At 39.8% G+C, this 26,417-nt stretch overlaps 2 protein-coding genes across 5 annotated transcripts; both read right to left on the reverse strand.

The window, feature by feature from the left end:
• Positions 1-52: 52 nt before the first annotated feature.
• Positions 53-10,859, reverse strand: LOC114157108 (E3 ubiquitin-protein ligase TRIM39). Of its 2 annotated transcripts, none has more exons than XM_028037894.1 (7): positions 10,721-10,859; positions 7,432-8,339; positions 5,170-5,265; positions 4,727-4,957; positions 3,360-3,507; positions 3,229-3,255; positions 53-2,849 (listed from the first exon to the last, which is right to left on the reverse strand). In XM_028037894.1, the coding sequence occupies exons 1-7, from the start codon at positions 10,842-10,844 to the stop codon at positions 2,305-2,307; spliced, it is 2,079 nt and encodes a 692-aa protein (XP_027893695.1). In that variant the 5' UTR covers positions 10,845-10,859; the 3' UTR covers positions 53-2,304. The 2 variants fall into 2 exon arrangements, with proteins under 2 accessions (XP_027893695.1, XP_027893696.1); XM_028037895.1 differs by having other exon boundaries at positions 7,432-8,407; positions 10,721-10,802.
• A 1,034-nt stretch (positions 10,860-11,893) lies between these two features.
• LOC114157120 (E3 ubiquitin-protein ligase TRIM39-like) lies at positions 11,894-24,840 on the reverse strand. Of its 3 annotated transcripts, XM_028037922.1 has the most exons (10): positions 24,736-24,782; positions 24,367-24,464; positions 24,195-24,243; positions 21,944-22,398; positions 21,663-21,854; positions 21,335-21,430; positions 18,197-18,430; positions 16,646-16,793; positions 14,909-14,935; positions 11,894-13,493 (listed from the first exon to the last, which is right to left on the reverse strand). In XM_028037922.1, the coding sequence occupies exons 4-10, from the start codon at positions 22,235-22,237 to the stop codon at positions 12,955-12,957; spliced, it is 1,530 nt and encodes a 509-aa protein (XP_027893723.1). In that variant the 5' UTR covers positions 22,238-22,398; positions 24,195-24,243; positions 24,367-24,464; positions 24,736-24,782; the 3' UTR covers positions 11,894-12,954. The 3 variants fall into 3 exon arrangements, with proteins under 3 accessions (XP_027893723.1, XP_027893724.1, XP_027893722.1); XM_028037923.1 differs by having other exon boundaries at positions 24,195-24,464; XM_028037921.1 differs by lacking the exons at positions 24,195-24,243; positions 24,367-24,464 and having other exon boundaries at positions 24,736-24,840.
• Positions 24,841-26,417: the final 1,577 nt, after the last annotated feature.

Here is a 26,417-nt window from a genome sequence, read left to right on the forward strand (position 1 = left end):
AAGCAGTTTTTTTTTTCTTCTTAAGTCCTGATATACAAATAAAAAAATCTGATGATGTTCTGGAGAGCATTTATTGTTTTACATCTTTCTCTTACATCCTACAGATTTTGAAGTTACGACCAAACAAGTCAAGACAGAACTTTACTTTTCATGGCACGCATTCAATAATCGAATTGAATCCAAATGAAAAACGGCAAAGTTCACAAAATATAATCTCCAGATACCTGTAAGCTTACCACAAGGCATGGGATCATGTAAAAAATAAAATTCCATCATTGCATCATCTGGAACATACATCTTATTTCCCGTTCATTTAACCAAACAAAAGGTTTGACTCCAATTTTTCCATGGTTTGTGCCAGACATTAGTAACATCATTGCATCACCTCAGAACACGTACATTTCACTTCACAAACTCCATCATGGTTTTTAATGGTTCTATTGAACCATTAATTCCCAATCAACTCTATATTGATTGGGAATTCATCTCTTTCCATCCATTCATTTTTTTCCGCTTTATCCGGGGTTGGGTTGCAGGGGTAGCAGCTTTAGAAGGGAGGCCCAGACTTCCCTCTCCCCAGCCACTTTTTCCAGCTCCTCCGGGGGAATCCCAAGGCGTTCCCAGGCCAGCCGGGAAACATAGTCCCTCCAGCGTGTCCTGGGTCTTTCCCGGGGCCTCCTCCCGTTGGGACGTGCCCAGAACACCTCACTCTAAAGGAGAACCCAGACACCCTGCGGAGAAAACCCATTTCGGCCGCTTGTATCCATCTTGTATTTCTTTCCTGCTAAAGCAAATGTTTTTACCAGGAAATGGTAATTGTTAAACCCCACAGCCAGCTCATCAAGCTGTGTCATGTAGTAACAGGCCTGCATTTCCCAGCAAACGTTTTGACTTGAGTGAGTAGGACACCAACAGGTGTAGAAAACCCCCCGCCGCCTTCCACTTAAAGGGGGGTTTGGTTTAGCACTAGTTAAAAATAATGAGTTTCAGTCCAAAATTACATGATCATATCATTGATGCAGACCTGTTGGCTGTACACCCATAATACGAATCTCTAGTTCTCACGTCCAGAAGCTACTCTAATGGATTGGGCCATTAGGGAACCGTAACTCCTCATTCTGTTCACTAACCCAGAGAACATTTGAGTTTTATGACATGAGGAATTATCCTGCTAGCCATCAAAAATGTTCAGCTGGTACTAAGGGAACCAAAGTGTGCTGAGAAAACAGCCACCACACCATTAACTCCACCATCAGCAGTTTGAACGTTTCATAAAATGAATCCATGCATTCATGTCAACTGCTACCACTTGAAAGTCGCAGCTAAAATGAGGTCAATGGGAAACTCAACGTTCTTTTCTATTCCTTTCCCATTGTGGTTAGCCTGTGTGAATTACAGCCTCAGCTGTTTGTTCCTAGCTTACAGGAGCAGGAGGAGAAGTGTAGTTTTCTGCTGCTGGGGCTGATCTGCCTTTAGGTTAATAAAAGACGGCTTTCTCCCAGCCGTAGTTGTAGCAAGTGCTTATTTAGGCTATTGCTTTTCTATTAGCAGATGAAATCAAACCTCTGTCTTCAGACCATTGTTTCCAAACACTTTAAATAGTTCGAGTAACAGTCCTAGTATGTCAATAGTTTCTGAAATACTCCTACCAACCTGTCTGGCAACAACAACTGCGCCAAAGTTTGATTTGAATCCATTTTCTTTACCCTATGTAGATGTCCAAAATCTGTGTGATTGGCTGGTTTGACATGTTCTGTTAAACTGAACAGGTATACCTAAAAAGGTGGTTGGTAGATATATTTTTAAAAATTGTATTTTTGTTAAGCAGTTTCTGAAAACAACGTAAAAACAATGTAGTGGCAAATGTGTGTGCTTTTCAAACTTTGTACACAGGTATTTTGCACAGCATGTTAAACTCTTGCAGACAAACAAGCTTTTGATTATTTGACAAGCCTTTCAGAAAGTAACTTTTGCGTCATTTCCTTTGAGTGCTACAACTTGGGTCTGTGCGTACAAGCGACTCGTACCACACCATTCCTGGTTTCCCTTCAGTTGTAAGTCCATAGAACAATGGTAGGTTGGATCTAATCACTTCACACAACACAGTGGGCTGATTGGGGGACAGAAAAATGTCGCCTCTCGCCATAAACACGAGACACCCCAATTGTCCGTTTATGTCCAAGCCTTTGTATTACACCCAGCTTTTATACATGAAACTGCAGTTTTAATAAAATTAGGTGTGCGTCAGAAATCCAGTCTATACCAGGATTCTCATTTACATAACGAAGTGTGTCCTGAGTTTTACTAGATGAGGCTTTTCTCCTGCACTGGACAGATGGCCATTGTGTCAGAGGCTTTGTCGCAGCAGTACAGGTAAAAAAACGGCAGGATCCGCTCCGTGAAGGCATCCTGGAACGTGTAAATATGGATCCGAGCTCTCACGTCGTAAAAAGAGATTTGTCCTTCCTCATAGTCCACGTACACACCTACTCTCTTTGGCTTCTGGTCGAGTGAAAGCAGCAGTGGCGGCGACGTTGACACCCGATAGCCCTGGCCTTTCTTCATGGCCAGAGCCCAATAACCCTGGGCTGTGCTCACAGAGATCCTACCTTTTCTTTTGACTGAAGACTTGGCCACGCCTAGGTACCAGTCATCCTTGTCTCCCACCTGGACCTCCCAGTAGTGTCTGCCTGAAGTGAAGCCATCTCTTCCTAGTGCTATGACCACGGTGTCAAAGCGCTCAGGGTGGTCCGGGAGTTCCTGCCAGGCCCCCAGATGCCTCACCTGGTGCCTGTCCTGAGAGAGCTGGAGCCATGGATTGGCAGTGTCTGGGTCCAGCGTGACGTCCTCTGCAGGCACAAAACATAGGACTCAACTACAGAACGGTTTTCAACTACGCCGTGTTTGGGTTGTTATACATTTAAAAAAAAGTAAATTTCTGCCAAAAACATACAAATTTTGAGATTAATCACAGAAATGTTCTAGAAAAAACTCAGAAATTTCTGAGTTTAAAAAGTCAAAATTATCAACCATTGTAACATTTCTAATTGAAAATGTTCAACTTTTTAAGCTCAGAAATTTCCTTGAAGATAGAAAGTAAATGTCTGCCAAAAATATCTCAGAAATATTATAGTAAAAAAACCAACAAAAAAACAATGGCCCTAACACGTTGTAGTTCCAGACGCAAAACTACAAATATTAAACAGAAAAAAAAGAGTTATTAATTACCTGAATATTTCTGAATTTTCTTTATCTCTGTAAGAGTCAAAAAAAAAATTTTTGTTAGCTAAACACCATCTTTAGGACGTGTTTTTACTTTTCTTCTAAACTCGTTTAAAGGAAAATGTAAGAATTCCTACCACTTGCGGACAGCGTGTCAATCATTTCACTTAATGTTGTCTCCAGTTTAGACACAGATCTCCTGATCATCCCAACGCATGTGTCTGTGGGAACACTGGTTTCAAACCAGTCTTTAACAGATGGGGTGGCGCTTAAGGCCGGAAAACTCTGCAGACAAATTACATCATAGATAATTAGCATTTCCAATATGAATTGATGTACATTTAAGATATTTTAATACATTTTTCATTGTGTTTTTCACTCCATTTTACAAAGTGCTACATAAATAAATTTGACATTGACAAAGTTCGTAAGTAATTTTAAATAATCAAGGCACACAAAGAACAAAGCGCAGCATTATGGACCACCATCATTTTTAATTAATCAAAACTGTGTGATTGTCAAAAGTTCTGCAATTTGTTTTCTATACGTTTATTTCAGTTCTACCTGAGGTCTTAAGGACAATCTTGAAACTTCTGTTGATATTTACAGTTATCAGGCTTAATTTATGAGAATAGATGAGTGTCATCAGCAAAGTGTTGAAAGTATGTATGTTTCCTCCTAGCCCAAAAGGAAGATTGTATTGAGTAAATAGAATTGGACCAAATTTTGAGCCCTAAGGAACTCCATAACTCCCCCTAGCTACTACAGACAGGAGTGATTCACAAAGACATGAATTAACCAACGTCCTGGTCTTCACACTGTTTAAAAATCATCATAAACAGTTTGGTTTGGTACCCCGCTGTGGAGCAGTGAACATCATGTATGATCCATCAGCTATGGCATAAAACAGACATTGTCCGAGGCAATAGCCATATAATTTACCTGGTCAATGATGATTTGGTTTGTCCTGAATCTGAACTTAAACTGATCAAATCACTACACTCCCAGGTGGCTTAGAGTGGTTTTCTAACAGTTTTCTAAAGGAAAATGTTTGATTATGGCTAATCCCCCCCCTCAGAATGTTGTATTGTTTCCCACCAAATTGGAATTAATAAGAGGAATTGTTGATTTAGCTGTAATGGGCAGGAAGTACACAGCAAAACATCTGATTAACTAACTCGCCTTGCAGCCTACTGATTCTGACAGCTCACCTGCTCACCTTTCCTGTTCATTCAGATTCCCAGTCAGTATGTCATTAGAGCTTATCTGATCTGTTGTGGCCGTGATATAATAAGACTGGAGAGGAGAGCATATCTGACGCACGCCACCGCGAGTTACATCACAGATTCTATTGCGGCTTGATTTGTTTTGACCGTAAAAGGCCAGGCGGGTATTTTTCCTCTTTAGCTATAATGGATGTGACAGCATTGACCTTTACAAGACAATCACAATAACAGAAGAAATGGCAAACAACAAAATTGCATTTCAGTAAACTGTTCCTTGCCTTCAGGAAGTGAATGTGGTCAGTTCTGTTCACATTTTCCAAAGCTGTGTGCCGCGTCTTGAGCTTCGAGATTTCCTGCTCCAGCTCGGTGATGAGGCCCTCGGCCCGCCTCTCCATCTGCCTCTGCTTCTCCTCGATGACCAGAACCAGCTCGGCCTGAGCCTTCTGGATGGAGCGCACCAGCTCCGAGAAGACCTGCATGCTCTCCTCAATTTCTCTCTGAGCGCTGACCTAAAAGTGCAAATTAAACACAAACAATGAAAGAGTGTTGTGTGCATATTTGTAAAAACACACCATCAACTATCAAATCATTGAAACAATATAGATTGACAGTAAATACAATAGCCAGTATGATGGCTATTGTGTCATACTGTCATACACCTCTTGATCTGCGATTGAAGCTAACAAGAGTTCAGTTGAATGTCTCTGTTGCTGTGACTCGCCTTGTTGAGCTCCACAGAGTGCTTGATCTCCTCCACCTTCTTCACTCTGTCTTGGATCATCTGCTGGACGTCTATCTCTGTCTTTTTCAGCAGCGCCTGCATAACATAAGTTCCCACAAACGTAGATGGCAGATGTAGAATTAATACTATTACTAATACTTTACCTGTTTAAGTCCAGTCCTTGAGATGTACCACCCCACCACTTTTAGGTGCACCTTTTCTCTAACTAACCTGAGTCAATGGCTCTTTACCACGCGTCTGCAGATTTGAGTGAATGCCATTGAGGCAATTTAGCTATTTGATTGAGGTGTGTTGGAGCAGGGATGTATCTGAACGTTGCAGGGTGGTAGCTCTCAAGGACTGGATTTGACATCTCCAATGTGACCTACTAAATAGTTTGGTAGTGGCCCTATAATCCTTCCCAGAATGATAGATGGCAACATTTATCTCTGTATTGTCTTCAACTCCGGTCCCCTTAGCACACAGGAGAATTTTGATACAATAGAGTATAAATGATCATAAACAGTCTGGTTTTTTACCAGAGCGGTGGGCACCTAAAACAAAGGGCTAAAAGGTTCTTGGAAGTTAGGTTTTAGAAAAAAAGACAATACTCCAGAACTACGGTCAGAGTGAAAGACTAGTTAACATTTTGATGTGTAATGATGGCACCTGACGAAATGTAATGTTTACTAGTTTTCTCAATTGAGTGTGTGTAAACTTCATTGAGGTATTGTAGCCTTGCAGTAAGATGATTGTAGGTTTTAACCCCAGCCTATGGGGTTTTTAGGCTATTTCTCCCCATGCATGAGTAGGTTCTTTCGGCTTCCTACCACAGTCTAAAACAGGGGTGTCCAAACTTTTTGCAAAGAGGGCCAGATTTGATAAAGTGAAGATGCCCGGGGGCCAATAGTTTGTTCGGACATTTTTTAACTACAAAAGTTTCATGCAAATACACACCGTTATAAAACAATTTTCATTGTCACAATTATCTTTATTTTTCAAATGACAAAATAACCAAATATAAGCCACTCAGGCAGATGAGAATAACTATAAAAACCCAAATTCTGCCTTTGATTCATATCTGGAGAGTCAGATAACATTGAACAAACTGTATAAAATACCTTAAATTTACATGAGTTTAAAAATATCTTTGCCTCAAGAACATTTTAAACAGGAGTTATAAGTAATGCAAAGTTGTCTGTTATTATTAAATCTTAAAACAAGTGAATTTTGCTCGTCATTTACAATATCTTTCAGAAAGTAATAGTTTGTCACATCTACAGGTTCATAACATCAACAGTAATAACCAAATCTTACTCAAGAGTTTAATAAAAATAAGTGCCATAAATGTTCTTTTGGCTTTTCACTGCTGATAGTGACAGACGTTACCGTTCAAAACACTCAGTTTCATGTCCTCAACTCTCAGTGCCACACTGTTACTGCCAGGCAAACATTCGCAAATTCTTGCTTCTTCTCAGGGCAAAATGTTCTCCACCATTTTCATAACACAGCTTTGATAAATGTATCTTCAGTAAAAGGTTTGCCATGTTTAGCTATTAACATTAACATCGTAGCTGCTTTGGTGGTATTTTCTTTTGACTCACAGGCCCGCGTGAAGAATCGCTGTTGTGATGCCAGTGCAGCTTGGAGCTGCTTCACTTTTTCAGCACGGTCACTTCCTGTTAGCTTGTTGTATGTGTTAGCATGTTTAGTCTGGTAGTGTCTCTTTACGTTGAAATCCTTAAACAAGGCAACCGTCTCACAAATTAGACAAGCACAATTGCCTTGATTTTCAGTGAAGAAGTATTATAATTCCCATCTCTCTTGAAAGCGGCGGCCCTCACTGTAAACTTGTTTTCTTTGCAGTGGCCATGGCAGAAATGAGTGGAGAGCGGTTCGCTGCACGGAGGCAGAGACTGATAGTATTAAAGTGGTGCTGCCACCATTTGGTGAAAGGAGGAATTACAGTTTCAAGTTTTATGATTTATTTATTCTGTTTGACAGTGGAGGCGGGCCATAAATAATACATTATAAGACCAAAGCTGCGGGCCGTATGAAATCTGGCCGCGGGCCGTGATTGGCCCCCGGGCCGGACTTTGGACATGCCTGGTCTAAAAACATAATCGTTAGCTATGAGTGTGTATGCGTGTGTGTTTGCATAGTTGTTGCCTCTGTGTCTTTGTGTAGGCTTGTGATCGACTGATAAGCAGGTACAGACTATTAATGCAGAGACATTTTTGGGTGTCAGTCGGTGTTTCTCACCTTCTTCTCAGTCCATTCTCTCTCCACGGGGACGGTGTAATGTGCCCTGTGGTCTGTCTCTGTGCAGAGGACACACACACAGGTCTGGTCTTTCTTGCAGAAGAGCTCCAGCAGCCGCTCGTGCTTGGGACACATCCTGTCCTCCATGTTGGCCACCGGTTCCATCAGCTTGTGCTTGGTGAACCTGGTGGAGTGAGACTTGAGGTGCTCGTCGCAGTAAGAGGTCAGGCACACGAGGCAGGATTTGACGGCTTTGGGGCGGCCCTCGCCCAAGCAAACATCGCAGAGGACTTCCTCCCACAGTAGAGGAGGGGTCAGGGATATTGGGGAAGTTTGAGGAAGTGCAGGGGAAGTTGGTTCAGGTGAAGGTGGAGGTGATGTTTCTCGTGGCAGAGCTTGAGCTGAGTCTTGAGGTGATGGTGAAGGAGAGGTTTTAGATGGCAAAACTGGAGGGATTAATGGCGGTAGCTCCTCCCCTTGACTCTCCTTCACTTCCTGCTTCTTTTTCTTCTCTTCTTGCTTTTGTTTCAGCTCCTCCATAAGGTTCTGCACCTGACCTTTCTCCAGAAGCCTCTCCTCGTCCTCCTTCATCTTTCTCTCCATTGTCCACTTCTTGGTCTTACCTGTGCTTTCTTCCCCACTTCCCTTCACTTCAGTGCTCTTGACTCTTATCTGCTTGAACTGCTCTGCAATCTCCCTCAGCACCGTGTTCACGCTGATGTCGGGCCTTTTGTGGAAGGACTTCTTGCACATGGGACACTGATACAGATGGCTGGTTTTCCAGTATCCCAGGATACAGGTCTGGCAGAAGTTGTGCCCGCAGGGGATGGACACGGGGTTGGTGAAGACGTCCAGACAGATGGAGCAGTGAACCTGCTCTTCAGACAGGTTCCCAGTGGCAGCCATTCCTACACGGCGGAGAGGCAGGGTCATTTTCAGCGAAAGCAACCAGCCTTTGAATTGGGCACCAGACCTGCTGTGATATTGAGGTTTCTAGAGTTAGATGGCTTTTAATTTCTTCGGGGTCATATACATGCACAGTAATGAAACAAAATGTCAACTTCTTAAAATTCTGAAGACAGATTATGTAGTTTTACTGATTTCCTCTTAATTTGAGGTTGTTGTTTTTTTTACTTTGACTTTTTTCACCTGATTTTGATGATCGCCCCTCTAAATGTCAATACAACCAAATAAATAAATAAAAAAAAGAAAAAGTACATTAAACTACACAAACAAGACATGGAGTGATCTGGAGTCGTTATGTTAGTTAAATATTTTGCTATTTTACAACTAAACTAAACTGATACAAATAAAATGCATAGTTGTATCAAATTTACTGGACAAAAAAACCCCAACAAATTGGAACAAAAATCTGAAAATTAGTTGTACTACATGAAATTTAATTTTTATTCATTAATGCATTTGTCAGTTTCAAGTTATTTCTTTGAGGGTTTTCCCTCATCAGTGGGAGGTACCAATAATTTTGTCCATGTGTAATTTGGAACCCCTATTTGTGTCCGTATGTTTCTGTAACGCCTCCCATACGGACCAGAACCACCAGGCACCGGAACAGCTTCTTTCCCACAGCTGTCACGCTTTTGAACGCCTCCTGACATAAAACATAAACTATAAGGACTGTACTCCCCTATCCTCTCATACAACAATAACACATGGACTATACTCCCACACACACACACATCACGGACTGTTTTCTTCACACACATACAACCTGTAAATTTTATCTGCCATTATTTATCTTGTATTATATTATATACATATATAATCCATTCCCTAACATTCTTGTATATTCTGTATATTCTGCATAATCTGTATAATCTGTGCATATAGCTCCCATATTTATATTTATACACAATATCTACAGTATATCTCTTTGCTACAACCCCTTATAGTCCATACATACATAGTCTTGTACATCTGTAAATAAATATTTATATCTCGTAGAGCACTTCTGGATAGATGCAAACTACATCTCATTGCACTACAGTGCAATGACAAAGTTGAATTCTATTCTATTCTATGTTGTTTAGTCCTTTCCCACTTCCATTTCATGCCTGTGAAAGTTTATTTCCTTTGATAAAAAATTAACAATTTGTAAATGTAGACTTCCTATTTTCAAGATATTGGGTTTGACACCGTATGAAATGTCAAACCAAACTAATGCAGTTACATAACCCCATTTTCTTGAAGCAGATTATCATCTTTTTTTTAAAATGATCAACTTCCAAAACAGCCACAATATCCATTTAAGAACGAAAACAAGGTTGGTACGAAATGTCCCGTGGTAGACGGCTCATACCTGAAAAGGTCAAGAAGATAAAAAGAGTGGAAGAGTATGAAATGACAAAATTACCAGAACTTTGTAAAGCTCTAACTTGAAAAATGGAAATATTAGTCTTTTTTAAATAACGGAGAAAAATAGCAAAATATGCAACTGAAAACAACCAAACATGTTAAAACACAAAGTGTGTTTGGAAGTTGCTAAAACAATTTTGACTCCGAAAGAAACTTAAAAGAAGTATGTGTCTTTTGTTTAAATTTTGGTAAGCCGATCCAGTTAGCCTTTTTTCAACCGATAAATTTCACAGTCAGTCATTTTGAAGGAGAGAAGAAAATTTATAAAAGTGAGGATTGTTTGTGTTTAGCAATATAAAACTCCATCCTCCTCAGTTGGACAATAGTTTCTGTAACGTATATCTCATATGCTTTAAATGTAATGATTTATTATCATTATCCATGCAGACTAAAAACTCCTGTGCTCTTTGCAAGTTTTCTTTGCAGTGATAGTTTTGTACTTTCTTTTTTATTTCCAGTTTTACTGAATTTGAACTGTGACGCACCATCCTTTGAGGTCTGGTAAACTGTCCTACTTATGCCAGAGAGACCTGAATAAGTGTGTTTGCCTTTCAGATGCTAATGGCTCCTGGCTAAAGGCCTCGACATTCATGACAGGACAGACATTTTTCCAAAAATATTCTCTCGGCATATGAACTTGGCTGGCATGACCTACATTCTACATTTGTGTTAATTTTGTAATTACCCACCGTTTTCCTGCGGTCAGATCACTTTCATGGATTTTATGAGTCAGCAGTAAAACGGATTAAAAGACAAACCGAAAGTAATTTTGTCATGTCACAGCTTTTCAGACCCCACTCACTAGTTTGCTAAAATAACTTAATCCAGCAACTTCCCTCCGAAAAATAGGTGCTAAATATGTTTAATTTCAGAAAATCAGAAAACTAAACACTGAATCTGTACCACAGACACTTACCAAGGAGCAGCTGCCTTAAGACTCCGCTGTGCGCTGATATCTGAGACCAGCTTTGACCACTGCCACCTCCAGCTCCCCCAGCACTGACCCGCGACACAGACCCGAAAATAACCCCCCCTCCCATCGCTTTCTTTCACCCTAGATACAGATTCAAGCCTCCTGGCAATGGCCTGGCCTCGGGAGGAACTAGCTGTCCTGTATACAACTCTAACCTGACTCAGACACAGAGGCTACATAATAATGATATAAAAAAAAAATACTCGAGTCAGTCTTTGTATTCATTTGAAGTATTTATTAGGACCAGTTTGACGAAAACCACATGAAAACATGCAAGTTGAAGCTTGTTTTATTAAAATTACTTTGTAAAATGTGTTTAATTTAATTAGATTCAGGTTTCAATTGTTGAAAATACATGAGAACAGGTTATGCTTAGCATATTTAGAGATGTTAGCATAGAGTGGTGTCTGTCATAAGTTAAAGGTTGTTTTTGTAATTATAGTTTTGTCATTTAAATTAATACAAAGTACCTTACAATTTCCATTTTATTAATTTAGGACTCTTAGTAGAGAGAAAAAACTATCCAAATCTGTTAATATGCCTCTTCCTAAGCCAATTTTAAACCAATATTTCATCATTTAACATGGGGAGCAATTCTATAGGGTATGATACAATTTCAACTCTAAAACTTCCTTTTGTATGTACCTAGGTTATCCTTGTCTGAGGACAAAATCTCATCACTGTCAAAATCTCAAAAGAGCAAAAAAAAAACTTTACAAATTTACCTTCACTGGAGCTGAATTTGTAAAGTTTTAAGTCATGAACCCAGTCCAAACACGTTCTTTTCATTTTTCCATTTCATAAAGCCATTAGGGCATACAGAGATGATCTGTGAACATGGATGTTTGGATAAAAATCTAAACATGGGAGTGAATGGAATGACAAACGTAAAAGCCAAGATCCCATGACTCATGTCAAGAAAGTCCCTTATCGGAGCATTGATCTAGTACGCCATCTACTGGTGATTGATCTAGATTGAGCATTGATCTAGTACGCCATCAACTGGTGATGTACTGAACCACATGGGGGTGGACGCTGAGGAATTTTATAGTCTTACCATTGTAAGCTGGATGAGTTTGCTGTTGTACTAATCTCAGAATAAGGAAAAAATACGTATTTCCCTTTTTAATTCAGAAGTAATCTTTATTTGAAAATTACAGAAAGAAGGTACAAAAAGAATCTGACATAAAATTACAGAACACCCAAACCCATAAAACAACCACAGCCCAACAGTTCTCTCAAATATGTGCAATAATATATTTGCTTCCTTCATTAAGCCCCTGAAAGGAATTTAATATACAGAGTCTCTCATGATGATGCATAGCTATGTTACATGAAGATGGGGTGGGGGCAGGATTATATAACCCCACAGCATGTGTGACATTGTTTTAATGATGTTTGATGTCAGTGTTGATATTCCTTTTGGAATTATGGTCAAAATGCTGAAGTTTTTTAATAAGCAATAATACATTCTTTCAAAAGGTTTTAGGAGGTTTTAATAAGACCTGAATGTTTTCCTTTGTAAAACAAAACCAAATAAACTTCACCTTACAGCCCTGCTCCTTGGTCCAGACATGCAGACAATAAGAGATGCTTATTACTCATGAACAATGACTTTCAGTTGGCAGAAATTACTCCAGCTCCTTACTAATACAATCTTTTAGCAATCTTGCAACCTACTTTTATTTCTTCTCATCCTTTCATGGGTAACCCTTCAGTTACTGAACTTTTCATTGATTGTAGTATAATGTTTTAATTTTTTGCTGATTTTGGTGTGCCAGTGAGATCCTCTGATAAACTCTGATTTTAGCTAAAGGATGCAGATAAACTTTCACCTGAACTTTTGGTGCGTTGGAACAGTAGCCCCAGATTTTCTTCTAATAGATATTTTATTTTGATTTTTGATTTTTAGCTGATCAGAATAAATGTCACATTAAAAGATGGCGTTGTTTGTTAATATTAAAAAAATCTGTTAGTTTAAAGTGTCTGAACACATTTTTTCCTTCGGCGTGGTAGTGACGATTCCAGGGTGGCAGGAGCTCGATTTGCTTTTGTCCACCGAGTTGGACGTGAAGTGCTTTGCGAACAAGTGACATCAACATGAACTCCTCGGAGATGAGACGACTTGTTCCAACAAAAACACCAAGCTCTCGGTGTACCATCCACTCTCTGACCGCTTAAGTGTACTTAACTTGTGTTATGATCAGAGGAGAGTTGTTCTTCCCGTCCTGGCTTAGACAGGGGCTGAAGATCGGGTACACGCTGTCGTTGAACTTCTCCGTGAATGTGTAGAGGTGCTGGCGTGCCGTCACGTCGTAGAAAGAAAGCTGGCCGGCCTCGTAATCCAAGAAAAGTCCTACTTTGCTGGGAAGGGACATCAGCGCCAGCGGCACGCGAGTCTCGGCGAGCGCCTTCACCTCCCCGTTCTTCAGCCACAGGCACCAGTAGCCACCCTCAGGGTTCAGCTTGATTTCGCCCTTGCGGCGAGCCGTAGCGCGCGCCACACCGAGCGTCCAGGCTGTCTTGCGCCCGACTTCCACCTCCCAGTAGTGGCGGCCGGAATGGATGCCCTCTCGGGCCAGGACGAAGAGGGCCGGGTTGAAGCGCTTTGGACCCTCTGAGTGGGAAACCTTGTGCTCTTCGTATTTCACCTGCTGACCTTCTTGACTAACGACCAGGTTCTTTTGGGCTGTGGACGTGTCCAAAATAACTTCACCTAAAAAAGGAAAGGATAAAGCAGGGTAAGACTGTGACTGAGCTTTTTCTTTCACAAGTTGCGTTTCCATTAACCCTAAAATTGAGCAAATTGAAATTACGATAATAAATTTGCTTAACACGGCAATTTTGAAAAGAACTCCCATTTTTTGCTAAAAAAGTTTTTGCGCTAGTACGAGGTGATTTTTTTATTTTATTTTTATTTTGGCCAAAGCAAAATAAATGTATTTCACAAAAGTGCAACGGAAACACTTTTCGCATCACACAAGTCACATGATCAACAGCTGGACATTACTACTGGCGAAAACTACGTAGGTGACAGGAAGTAGTAGTAGGATGATGATTTGTTTTTGTTTTTTTCAGATAATGTGCAGCTGGCTCCACCATAGCTCTCAAAGTATCGAACAGTTCATGAAAAATTGTCAGTCCAACGTGTTGAATCCATACCTCTTCTGTAAAATCGCCTACTACAATTACCCCAAAATGTAGCCACTCCCATGTATAGGCAGCTTGTCGCTCCAACGCCTGAATAAGACGCAGCAGTTTCCTCTGATCGCTAATAGAGGACGAGTGCTAGCTCACGTAACTGCAGATATACGAGACAAACGTTTACATCCGTCACAGCCAGGATTTTTAATGACTCATCACGCGAACATGCTTACTCACATGTGATTATAATTTTATTTTATTTAACGTTGCAATTTTGAATTTTTTTTTTTTTTTTTTACATTAGCAGAACATAGACAAATATTTGTGCATATTTGTAATGGAAATGCAGATACAGATATACTCAAACGTTGGATTCAAATATATTCAATTCATATCTGTTCTCTCAAAAGGGAACCCTTGTAAAAGTCAGACCTTTGCTCTACACTGTTTGCTTCATACAGATCATCAGGGACTCTCATCTATTGAGAGACAATTGCTTCCTAGAGGCATGGACTCTGTTGAGGTTTTAAATTTTACCCAATCGAAAAACGTTTGTCTCTGATGTATGTACTGTGGCAGTTTGACGCTATCACCAACCGAACGGCTTTGCTCACTACATCCACTGCCTTTGCTAAAATTACAGGCGGTCTTCAATTCTAAAATAGTGGAGAAAATCAATGTCATTGTTCACAACTTCTTCTGTACACTGACTGGCCTGGTTGAAATTCTACCGGAGAAATCCACTTCGATGGGAGAAATCCCAGACGGAGCAAAGAAGGGAGATAAAACCTGAACTTAGTAGGAAGGCAATGGCCAGTCAATGAAATGGGCTACATTTAGCTGGATTGAGGTCACGTGATTGAAAGTGGCTCCATCTTGTGGGCATGCAGGAGAACTGAACACAGGAGTTAAGAACCTCAAGACACATTTTATGCACTAACATGTTAAATCATGCAGAAAAAAAAACACCGAAAGGGGGTTACTCACTTGCATAGTTCTGCACCTTCCGTAACTCTGAAAGGAATAAAAAAAAAAAAACAAAGACAAAGTATGAGAGAGAAATGAGAGTGCTATTATAAGTCAACACGTCATCAAGCAAAACAAGTCGAAGCTAAAGCAGATGGTTCGCGCTCGTGTTAACCATGATGCTCGGGTCTGGAGCTGGAAACGCTCCAGCCATGTGCTGCTGTCACGGCTCCGCTGCAGCATCGACGCACTCTCCATCTGTCCAGTCATCTTGGATGTGTAAAACGCAACGATGAATCACTCTCCTATTCTGGAAAGCGCATTCACTGACCTACATATGCCTGATTTCACATTTGCATAGACCAAGTTGTCTGTATCATACGAGGGATTATGAGGCTTCTGGGATATTTGCATAGAAACCAAGACGGCAAAGGATGTAAAATCTAAGAGATTTAATGTTGATTCTTTTCTTATTTTGGTTTGTTTAGTTTTTTTTATCAGGTTTCTCCTAACCTTTTGAATGCATTAATATCTACTTTAACTTGTTCACATTTTGTCACATTACAGTTAAACACTTTCGGGGATTTCATGTGGCAGAAAAACACAAAACTCAACATAATTGTGAAGTAGGAAGAAAAATGTACATTATTTTCAACTATTTTTACAAATAGAAATATGAAAAGCATTTTGTACATTTGTATCAGCTGAAATTATTAATCGGATTAATCGTCATCTAATTTAGTCATCGGTTAATCATTAACTAGAGCACACAGACTCAGGAAAAGTGTATTTGCTGAAAAAACCGACATAATCAGAGCAGTAGTTAAGTCACACTGTGCAAAATATATGTATAAATCTTGCATTTAAGATAAAAAGAAAAATGTGCCTGTAAATATGTTTTACCCAAAACTTCTCAACTTTAGTTTCATCCAGTTCAAATTCATTAAAGGAATGCTATGTCATTGCATTGCATTTTAGACAATTGACTGTGTATATTATTATTTAAAAATGTTATATAATAAAGGTTGGAGGTTAAATTAACAATCTGTAGAATGTTCCATCATTTTTTAAATTCGATTAATAATTGAATCGTTTGAAGAATTCAAATAATAAATAATAATAAAAAAAATAAACAAATGCTAACATAAGCATTAAGTTCTGAAGAGATGAAAATTAAAATCGGAAAAGAAAGATATCAGTTTGTTGAATTTGTGGCAAAACCAATAAAAGTGCATGATAAATGCCTTTTGTAGCATAAATTTGATCTTTGACGTTTTCCTGAAACGTAACATTAAAATCTCGTCTCTTTGAACTCAATTTTGTCTCGTCTTGTGAGTTTCGGGTGTGGTTCTACCCCTACTGACTGGCCATCAACTCTAAATAAATAAAACTTTCCTCCACGGAAGTTATGGCCATCTAAAATCAGACGATATGAAGCAGTACTTATGCTAAATTAATGTAATAATTATTGAATAGTGAATAAAAAAAATTCTAAAAGTTTAATTTTCTTTACATATTTTGTAGCATTGTCCCAAACTTTGCAGCGATGCTACAGAGTTCCTAAACTTGGGAAAGTTTGGGAAGCGCAACAGTTTTATATTTGAATAGAAATGATTCGGTGTTTGAGTTTGCCATGTGAAAACAATCTAAATCATTGCTAAAAATAGAACAAAACAAACTATTTTCTCTTTTTTTCCATATGACCAGTAGTTTGTATTCATATTTCAAACTCAGTCGACTTGACGGTGGCTCTCTCACCTTTTCCATAAAGCCTCTTAAGCTCGTCCTGGAACTTCTCGATGAGGCCGCTGACAGAGGAGCGGAGCGTCCCCAGGTAGATGTCGGTGTTTATGCTGACCCCCGACCAATCGGTGGGCTCGGGCGAGTGGGACAGCGTGGCCAGGTTCTGTGGAAAATAGAACGGCGAGATGAAATGAAAATTTAATGAGCCTCTGGGGTGAGGTAGGGAGGAGAAGGAAGTCTGCAGTAAAAAAAAAAAAAGAACAAGCTGCACTAAAAACGACGACGTGGAGCTTATTTACCGTCCTCTTGATCTTAGGAGCTTAACGGAGGGAAAGAGGCTTGTTTTTTTGTGAATTTTACGCTTTACACCTTTGCTTTCCCAGTGTGCACAATATTCCAGGCCGCTGACTTCAAAGACATCTTTTATGTCTGATACAATCCCTGTTTTATTCACATGAAAAGTCTGGGATTAAAGAGGCGAGGGGAGGGCTAACACGCTTTGTCGGTTCATAGACGTTTTTGATGTTGTGTGTCTGAACTCCTAAGCAATCATAACTGATTGTCCTCCAGGTAGCTGCCTCTAACGGTAGATTTTCTGGCTGGATAATTTGCACTTGACAAACAATTTTCTTTTTTCATATTTCCAGGGTGTCAGTGCATCCTTAAAAAGTGTCCAATTCATCTGTCTAAAATTGAGGCCTTGAAATTTCTTAAATTCATTTAAAGAAACATAAGTTGGCCCTAAATACGTTAACGTCTTAAACCTTGTCTTTACAGGACTATTTTATGTCATATATTCTTTGTACTTTTTTTCTCACTGGTCTTTCCTGTCAGGCAAAACTTTGAGTCGCACACAGACATCTTCATTGAGTGGCTCTAGACCAGGGGTGTCAAACTCCAGTCCTCAAGGGGTCGCTGTCCTGCAGTTTTTAGATGTGCCACTGGTACAAAACACTGGAATTAAATGGCTTAATTACCTCCTCCTTGTGTAGATCAGTTCTCCAGAGTCCTGCTAATGAGCTAATTATTCTATTCAGGTGTGATGCAGCAGAGGCACATCTAAATGTTGCACTGTTAACATCACCTCCTAGTTTTTGATCGGTATCTAGTTAGTTAGCTACCCAGGTAGATGGTCCTGGTAACTCGCTGCTAGATGGGAAAAATGGCTCATTATAGTTATCTAGCTAAATATCCTTGCTACCTAGGCAGATAAGGCAGTTATTGATAGGCATCTAGTTAGCTAAAACTGGTAAGTACTGGTAACTTGCTGCTAACATACTGGATGGAAAGGATAGCTAGTTATAGTTATCTAGCTAAATAACCTTGCTAGCTAGCTAGGCAGATACGATGGTTATTGATGGTTATCTAGACACTTGTTTGTGTCTATCATGGGTAATTCAAATTTATTGCCCAGTTGACTGGATGAAATTTGTACATTTCTGTGAAGACAGGTCTTAAATTCCATTCCTAATGGTCTTCAAAATTCTTAAATTTGACCCTCAGAAACGCTGAGTTCATCAAAGGAGGCACTAGTTATTTTGTAATTTCCTGGGAAGTCTTGACTACCTGAAGGAAGACCACTTTGTCCTTGGTGTGTGCGTGGGCCTCCAGCTCGTTGCTCCTCCTCCTCAGCTGGCTCAGCTCGTTCTCCAGACTCCTGGCCAGCTCCTGGGCGTGGCGCTCCGCCTCCCGCTGCTTGGTGGCGATCAGCTCCACCATCTCAGCCTGACTCTGCTCCACCAGTTTCTGCAGCGTGGCGTACACCTGCCAGCTGTCCTCGAGCTCCTTCTGAGAGCTGGCCTGCAAAAAACATAAATATTGTCTTGTAAGAGATGAAAAAGACCCAGAGGGAGTCAAAATGATGTAGGTGTTTTGGAGACATGACCTGGGTCTTGGAAGACTTAAGTAGTAGGATATATATTGGTATTAGCCATTTTCAACATGTCAGTCTCGACTGGGCCAATATTAACAATCAATGTTTTTCTGTCTTGATAGTCTTGTTGGGTATCTTGTTGTTCATGATACCCAAGTTGGGGTATCTTGGAGGTTGGTCATGTGGTATTGGATTGGTTATGTGACAGGTGTAGTGCTATTGTAGGATTACTAGAGAAACTATTTGCTTTTGTTGGATATTTTTCTTGCCAAAAATAAGTCTCTGTTTTAGTTTCTCTTACAGTGAAACTGAAAATAGAATTTATGTATTTTTGTCTTTAAAAAAAAAATACTTTTTTTTTTTGGAAAAAAAAAAATACTTTTTTTTTTTCACTTTTTTATCCAGACGTAACTTTTTCTATGAAAAAAAATGGGAACGAAGCTCTTAGTCTTTGTCATTTTTATGGTAAGTTCCTTAATTTTATTTGTCAGCCAAACAACCAATTTAACAGCCAGGCTTGAGAAGCTTCCAAATTATTATTATTAGTACAGTCATTTCAAATTGTGTCTTCACAAAAACCCAGTTCATTTCTGGTTTCTCCTGATACATCACATGAGAAAAACTTAAGTCTTCAAAAAAAAAAATTGAAGGGAATGTATACAATTTAAACTAAAACTTAAAAAATACCAAGAAAATGTTATCTTTTCTACAATTTTTTTTTTCTTCTGCACAGTAAATTTGAATCTGCTGTATCCCTCAGGTTAAAATAAAACCATATAATCATGGTCAAAGCCAGGACTTGAAATGTAGGTCGTATTTCCTGAGTCAGTCACTGAGAGTCTGCCAGTCACCGTTCAACCGGACAGGCGGGTTGTGTTTTCCTCGAGCCCCGACGGAAATCCCAAACAGCTTTCCACTCCCAAACGTCTCTCTGTATCGGTGTGAATGTCTTGATCCCAGAAACATTTTAATCCAAACAACATGTAGGAACTATAAGCAAAATCAATAACTATTGTTTATGCTTTTATTAAGCAATACCCAAGTGTTTTTAGCTATCCTATTCAGAAGGACCACAAAGAGCAGTTTTTACCCCCATAAGATCCATTCGTCTAAGAGTGGTAAATATACCAGAAAACGTTCTAAACAGAAACAGATATACTCACACACAGCAGGGTGTGTACAGTAAACATAAAGACATTGAGGCTATATTGACCTGTAGTAACTTAATACTAACTGTATTTGACAAAGCAAAACATGAAGCAAAGAGTTTCAATAAATCTGCGACATGTTCGCTTTCACCTAATCAATACATATAGCTGAAATACGCTGTAAAAAGAAATATGAGAATTGTATTTGAAATATACCATTCTGATAAACAGCTTCCTCTAGTAACATTTGAAAACGGGACACTGAATACATTTTAATGTTTGGCCAATTACATTTTTATCCACGGTTTGGCTTCTATATGACTGCCATGTAAAACCGTTCAGGCGTGTGAGCCTCCACACCTTTATTTCTTCTCCTAAACAATTGAGTGTTCACAGGTGAAAGCAGCGTGTGAGAATACAAATGGTAAAACCTTTACACTGGTCTCACCGGTTGGACGGCTTTGGACAGGGATTGGAGTCCATGTGAGGGAGAAAAACAAACAAACCGTAGAGAGAGCGCGGACAACGTCGTGAACCGGAATGTCTTTCCTATTCTCTCCCAAAGTGAAGTAAGACCAAGGAATGAAGGGGTCAAACGGGTACTGTGGGGTATTTATCAGCTTGTGGTTAATAGTCCAGCCTTGAACAGGGAAGCTTTGGAAGATTAAAAGCACTTCATTATAGACGGGGTAAATATTTAACAGCCACTGGGAACAGGTTGAGGATTGAATCTGATTGGCTGTAAAAAACAAACACAGCTTTATATGAGGCATGGGCCGGCATGAGATTCTCACGTTAGGATAAAAAGAAACAACAGGTAAAAAAGCTCAAATGAAAGCACGACATGATTTAACTGCTTTTATAAAAACACAAAAAAAAGTCAAAAATGTTATCTAATGCTGATAGTAAAAATATGGGATAAAGAACTTAATTTAGCATTAGTTTTCAAGTGTTAGACTAGTTTACCTTCTTATTGTTGTAAAGTTTGCCAAAATATGATCTTTGGCAGAAACATTGTTTTGTTCTGTGTGACCAAAAATATTTCCAAACTTTGAAACTTGTCTTTCTATGAAGTGATGGAAAACTCTAGCTGTCTTTACCCAGCTGACTAATGGTATATGCAACAGGTGGGGGAGGGGCAGCCCTACGTGTTTCATACTGCAGCTTAAAAGAGAAACTCCAGTGACCGTGGCCTGTTCTCTGGCATCTTATTAGGAAGACTTAAACTGTCGGAACTGTGCGACGGTAAATTTTAGCAGTAATGAAATTTTAATTTATTAAAGCCTTGGCTTTAGTTCACACAATCCTCAGTACTTGGAAATGTTACTCCAGTTACACAAAAATCCCAGTTCTGGTTACTGTTTAACAGTGGGCACACTTCTGCTGTTTGTGGAGCTAATTTTTTGTTTAGCGTTTTTGCTAACTTTGAAAACATTTAGCGCGATTTGCTTCCCCTAAATAAGTTTTTGCCAATAAATTCTAAAGCGCTAATTTTTTTTGGTTACTTTGCAAGCTTTACATTCAATACAAATTCAACATCTGCATTGAAAATTTGGTTATTGAAAACTTGAATTTCTATTATTCTATACCATAGGAATCCAAGATCTTCTATGTTCCAATGGTAAAATATTGGCTTTTATTACACAGTAACCCACGAACATATTCATTGTGCAGTGGACTCACCTTGATGACCTTGATGGATTGCTTGATCTCTTCCAGTTTCTTGGCTCGTTCTTTGATTAAGTTTTTCAACTCTGACCTCTTCTTTCCCAGATTGGTCTGAGAGAGGGAAAATGGAGGATTTTGGTTGTTAAAATCAGTTGTCAACCTGCTAATTGACAGTCGGCCTTTAATGTTAATCTGAGTAAGAAGTTTATATCAGCAGCAATAAGTCACCGCTATCTTATCTTGTCAAATTGGCGTCCTCAGCACTTAGACTGTATACCTTCTGTAACCTTAAGATTATATAACACACCTTCACCTAGAATAGGAGAAAATGGCTACTGCTCACCATCTTTTTCTTAAACTCGTGGTCGACGGAAATGATATCGTGGGATTTGTGCGTGACCTCGGCGCAAGCCTTGCAGATGCATGTGTGGTCGGTGCGGCAGAACACTTCCAGGAGGCGTTCGTGTTTCTTGCAGATCTTTTCCTCCAGGTGGAAGGTGGGTTCAATCAGAAAATGTGAAGTTAGAGTCTTGACCTACATCGCAGAGTTGTGAAAGGAAATACCTGTTAATGAGTGAACAAAGGTAGTCATGACTACAGGGAGAGGTAGATGTAAAGACGGACCTTCTTGTGATGCCTCAAATGGGCCTCGCAGTAGGATCCAGGGCAGTTCACGCAAGACTTCAGAGCCTTCAGCTTCCTTCCAATGCAGGCATCGCATGGAATGTCGCCGGGCTGGGCGAACTCTCCGGTGTCCTGCGCTGGAGGGCCGCTGTGGCCCGAGTCTGAGCTTATAGTAATTGAGCCCCCTCGCGAGGGGCTTCCAGAGACCACCAGACCCTGGAACTGGGAGGATATTTCAGCCAGGACCCGGTTGACGCTCATCTCTGGTTTTCTGGAGTAGCTCTTCTTGCACATGGGGCACAAGAACTTCTTGCTGTGGTTCCAGTAGCCCTGTAGGCAGGCCTTGCAGAAGCTGTGACCGCAAGGTGTAGATACGGGCTCCACAAATATTTCCAGGCATATGGAGCAGGTGAACTGGTCCTCGGTGAGGGCCCGGCCACTCGGAGAGTTGATACCTGCGAACCAGACAGAAGAAATGGAAAGGTTTCAATATTTTCGGGATATTGCTCGTAGCTGAGTAAAGGTCTTTTAAGGGAAAGTGAGAACTATCCCCAATTTGTGTAGAAGTTGGGGCTTTATGTCGTTGATTCCAGACGATTTTTGGGATCTACCAATAAAAGGTGTTTCAAAACGAAGCTTAATGTGTCAAAATTTGTTCCTTACTAAAAATTCCCAAAATTGATCCCGAAGAATGAATGTTGTTTTTGATTTGTCAAAATGAGCCTGTGTAGACGCTGGTGAAGATGTTTTATGCAAAAACATCAACTTTAATGTTAAGTTGACAACAGTTGCCCATAGAAGTTGTGCAGTTTCTACATTGTTGTTTTTACACCTGCAGTTATGATGACTGATAAACACGTCTGGGAGCGACGCTGAAACTGCCCATTAAAAATAACAAAACCAAAAGGCTGAGTCGTCAGTCATGTTGTTATTTTTGTGAATAATCTCTCATCGCTATAACATTTTTTTATTTATTTTGACTGTCAAGAGTTTTGCAAATAGTTATCTCATGAATAGGTTTGTCTCTCTATGCTAGAAACAAGGTGAGGTGGACCATCCTGTTCTTGGAGAAACCGGTTTCAGCTAGTTCAGAGAGACCCCTCTGCCCCTTATCTTTAAGTTTGTGTTTTATGACCGACCCCCACCCCGCTTTGAATAAAACCAGGGGGACAAGTTGGAGTTATCCTGAGGCACCACTGAGACTCTCCCCCTTTGCAAAGGCTGAAGTGATACGACTCTCTGTGTGGTTCTTTATATGTACAGGTTAAAATACCCAACATTAACAACTATATTTTTCAGTTAATTAAGAAATTATAAATTCGTTTTTACTTTTACTGCTTTCTCCCTTTTGGTTCCATGCGAGCATCAATAAATAAGGACACATTTTGAAAATATGATTAAATCCTATCGCTGTGTCCAGCTTAGTGATTTAAAAATCACACTTCTTTATATTATTTGTATCCTAAGGAGGCCTATTTAAAAATATGCATGTTTGTATTGGCTTTGACTGCAGTGAGGAGCAGTCAAAGCCATCAAATTGCCTAGAAAAATCTGCAAAGAATTTAGAAATACTTTTTGTCTTCAATTTTAGTATCACAATAAATTCCACAAAAATACAGTAGAATAAACGGCTAACAAATGCTAAATGTTCTGTATCGTTTCACTTAAAACCTGAAACTTATTTTGTGGTGCCAAAACCTAAATTCATGAATTCCAAAGGCCTGAACAGATTGCTTCTTAATTTAGCTGAATATTTTTGGTGAATTAAAAACAAATAAATTTAGAACTGCTGAAATCTGAATCACAGTTTAATTTATGTGTACATGACTTTCTAGAAAATGCCATTGTACTCATGTTTTGTTGAGTGTGGTTTCAAACTTCACATCTACATGTCGACTCTTCTGGAATATGATAGCAGTGTCTCTTGTTGAAACCAAAAATATCTGTCTGGTAAAAAAGTAATAATTTATGGAATCACATGTTCATATTTCTTCATAGTTGACAACAAGTAGATGTTAGATTATTTTAAATCTTTGTAAAAAAAAAAAAAAAACAATGAATAATGCTTAAAATGAAGAACTATTGACTTCTCTCATATTTTTACAAACTCTCATGTTGTGCTTTAACGTGAAACTTTCCACATTAGCCCTCCAACGGTGGATTGCACTAATCGTTCACACGCCGTTGAACATCCTGTCTGAATGTAAATTGCTCAAACCATCCATACCGCACTAGAAATGGGTCGTTTTACCTGAACGACCATCCTGATTTCTGTAGCTGCGAGTCTAAAACACGAACATCTGCACATGTGGGGACAAACGGCTAATGTGAGATGAAGGAAAGAGAAGGAAAGGCCTGGGCTGAGTTTCAGAACAGATTTTGTGACGTGACGTGAATGACGTGTAGCGGAGAATTCATAGTACCCTGGAGCTTTTTAAGTCACTTTGTCCCGTGGAGGGTGAGAGACTATCTAAGGAATGCAGACAATCTGGACCTTCTACCCCCACAGCTCCTGCTTCGGCTTCAGGAGAAACACACACTTACAGACAAAACATGTACTGCCGCTCAAACCGCATTATCAAACTGCAAGTCAAATCGAGACACCTCTAAGTCAGAATCTTTTGATTTTCGGGCAAAATAAACAAATACTTATTACTTAACTACCAATAAAATACTTATAAATAAAAAAAAAAGTTTAGTCAAGGTTTGTGTAATAACTATTGTCTCAAATTTTACATGAAACATAAAAACGACGAGAGCTAAGGAAACATGTATGTCAAAATAGAACTTACTCATGTTTTTTTATTTCGTCTCTGCCGTGGAGCGCAGCGGTCCTTCACGTCCACCTGCCTCCCGTGAATCTAAGAGCAGCAGGTGCAGTCGCTTCCTGAAACCTGACGTGGCCCCTCCCACTTTCAGTGTGGCACACCCAAACTTGTCTGTCTTTTGTTATCGTGGCAGAGTAAACACTCAAAGCCCTAAAACCAGACGAGTGGCTTGCGGATTGTTTGACCAGAGCTTAATCTGTGAAGAACCATGACTCTGGAGCATTTCTTTTTACGTCTGCTCAGTGTCTGGTGGGTTTATTGTTTCCCCCTGTTGATTTGTCAAGAAGTAGCGGTAAATCTCCACTGAATTTGAAAAATTTAAGTTTGTATTTGACATGGCAGCCAGGATAACTGACACAGAAATGAGAGGAGCAGAAATAAAACTGGGAACAATATTACAACGGAAGTCTTAATGTTTTCACACCCGGTAGACTCGGAACCAAAGTTGCAAACTTAGTTCACTTTTAAGCAGCTGTGCTTTGCTTTCACACTGCTCTGTGTCAAACCATCCGAACCCTTTGGAAAACCTGTTCCCCCTCCCTTACCTGTGGTGGCGCTGCACCAAGACCCACTGAAGACACAAAAACCTCTGAAGAAGACACTGAGCGCAACTTCCTCCTCCATGAAATGTGAACAGAAATGGAGAGGCATCAAATTTCAGTGGTTGTAGGATTTCTCTTTTGTCTTTGGTTAAAAGACCACAAGCCATTTCTCCCGCCAGCGCTAGACTGTCACGTTTGTTTTGGTTGTATTTACCCAGAATGCCCTGCGCGATAGTCCACTTCCTGTGTTTGGAGTGGTCTCCAGGCCGCTTGGCGTTCACATTTGCCCTTCAACCGCACCCTGGGTTTGTAGGCCGACCCGAGTTAGCTCTTTCCATGCACATAGGAGTGCGATGGCTCATTCACGCTTCCCCAAACCAATTAAACTTTCTAGGCAAACGAACTGGAGTTCAATAAAACTGGACTAAACAAGACTGGTGTGAATGATGTATCCTTAAAGTGCCGGCCCCATTTATTGGCTCTCCTGATGAAGATGTGCAACAAAAAACCTGAAACAAATTCATCTTTTAAGGCAGCAGGATCATTTTATGTGGAAAATCTGTTAATTTGAATCATGGTAGAAATAACTACATTAACCACAATCATAGGCGCCTTTAAACATCCCTGTTAAATAAACTGAAGCTTTTAAAAAAAAAATCTACTTCACTTTTTAAATCAGTTTTTCAACCAATGAAGGAAAGGAAATTATAATTCCCAGTTACAGTCGCAGAACCTCAGATATTAAACATGCCAGGCGACTTCCATAGTCGTAATGTGATCAGTTTTTTCTTCTTTTTTTTTGCCTTGTTTTGTAATCATTTCAGAGGATTTTCCTTTTGAAGTCATATGTTTGGTAAATCTTGTCTGAGATTTTTAATTTTGTTGTGAAGGTGAAGAAGCAAACCTTGGCCTCTCTTTAAGAGAGAAACATCTGTCCCTTTTAATAATTCACAAACACGCCAAACCCTCGGAGGACGAGATGAAAGCGTAAAGGGGAACCGGTCTGAACTGCGGCGGAGCACATCTTCCCGTCCCCGTGACTCAGAGACCACGTGTCGTTCTTATAGGTTTAAGAACCAAATGTGACTCACGGCAGCCTTCTTC

The sequence above is a fragment of the Xiphophorus couchianus genome, chromosome 14 (genome assembly GCF_001444195.1).
Source record: "Xiphophorus couchianus chromosome 14, X_couchianus-1.0, whole genome shotgun sequence".
In the NCBI taxonomy this organism is placed as follows: Eukaryota; Metazoa; Chordata; class Actinopteri; order Cyprinodontiformes; family Poeciliidae; genus Xiphophorus; species Xiphophorus couchianus.

What these genes read in the sequence shown, in the direction of transcription:
- LOC114157108 (XM_028037894.1), bottom strand. Translation starts at nt 10,844, where the DNA reads ATGGGAGGGGGGGTTATTTTCGGGTCTGTGTCGCGGGTCAGTGCTGGG. An exon ending in CTTAAGGCAGCTGCTCCTTG is followed by an intron (nt 8,340 to 10,720) that starts GTAAGTGTCTGT and finishes TCCGCCGTGTAG; the next exon opens with GAATGGCTGCCACTGGGAAC. An exon ending in ACTCTGTGGAGCTCAACAAG is followed by an intron (nt 4,958 to 5,169) that starts GCGAGTCACAGC and finishes TTGCACTTTTAG; the next exon opens with GTCAGCGCTCAGAGAGAAAT.
- LOC114157120 (XM_028037921.1), bottom strand. An exon ending in ATTTGAGGCATCACAAGAAG is followed by an intron (nt 21,855 to 21,943) that starts GTCCGTCTTTAC and finishes TCTGCGATGTAG; the next exon opens with GTCAAGACTCTAACTTCACA. An exon ending in TAAGAGGCTTTATGGAAAAG is followed by an intron (nt 14,936 to 16,645) that starts GTGAGAGAGCCA and finishes TATTCCTTTCAG; the next exon opens with AGTTACGGAAGGTGCAGAAC.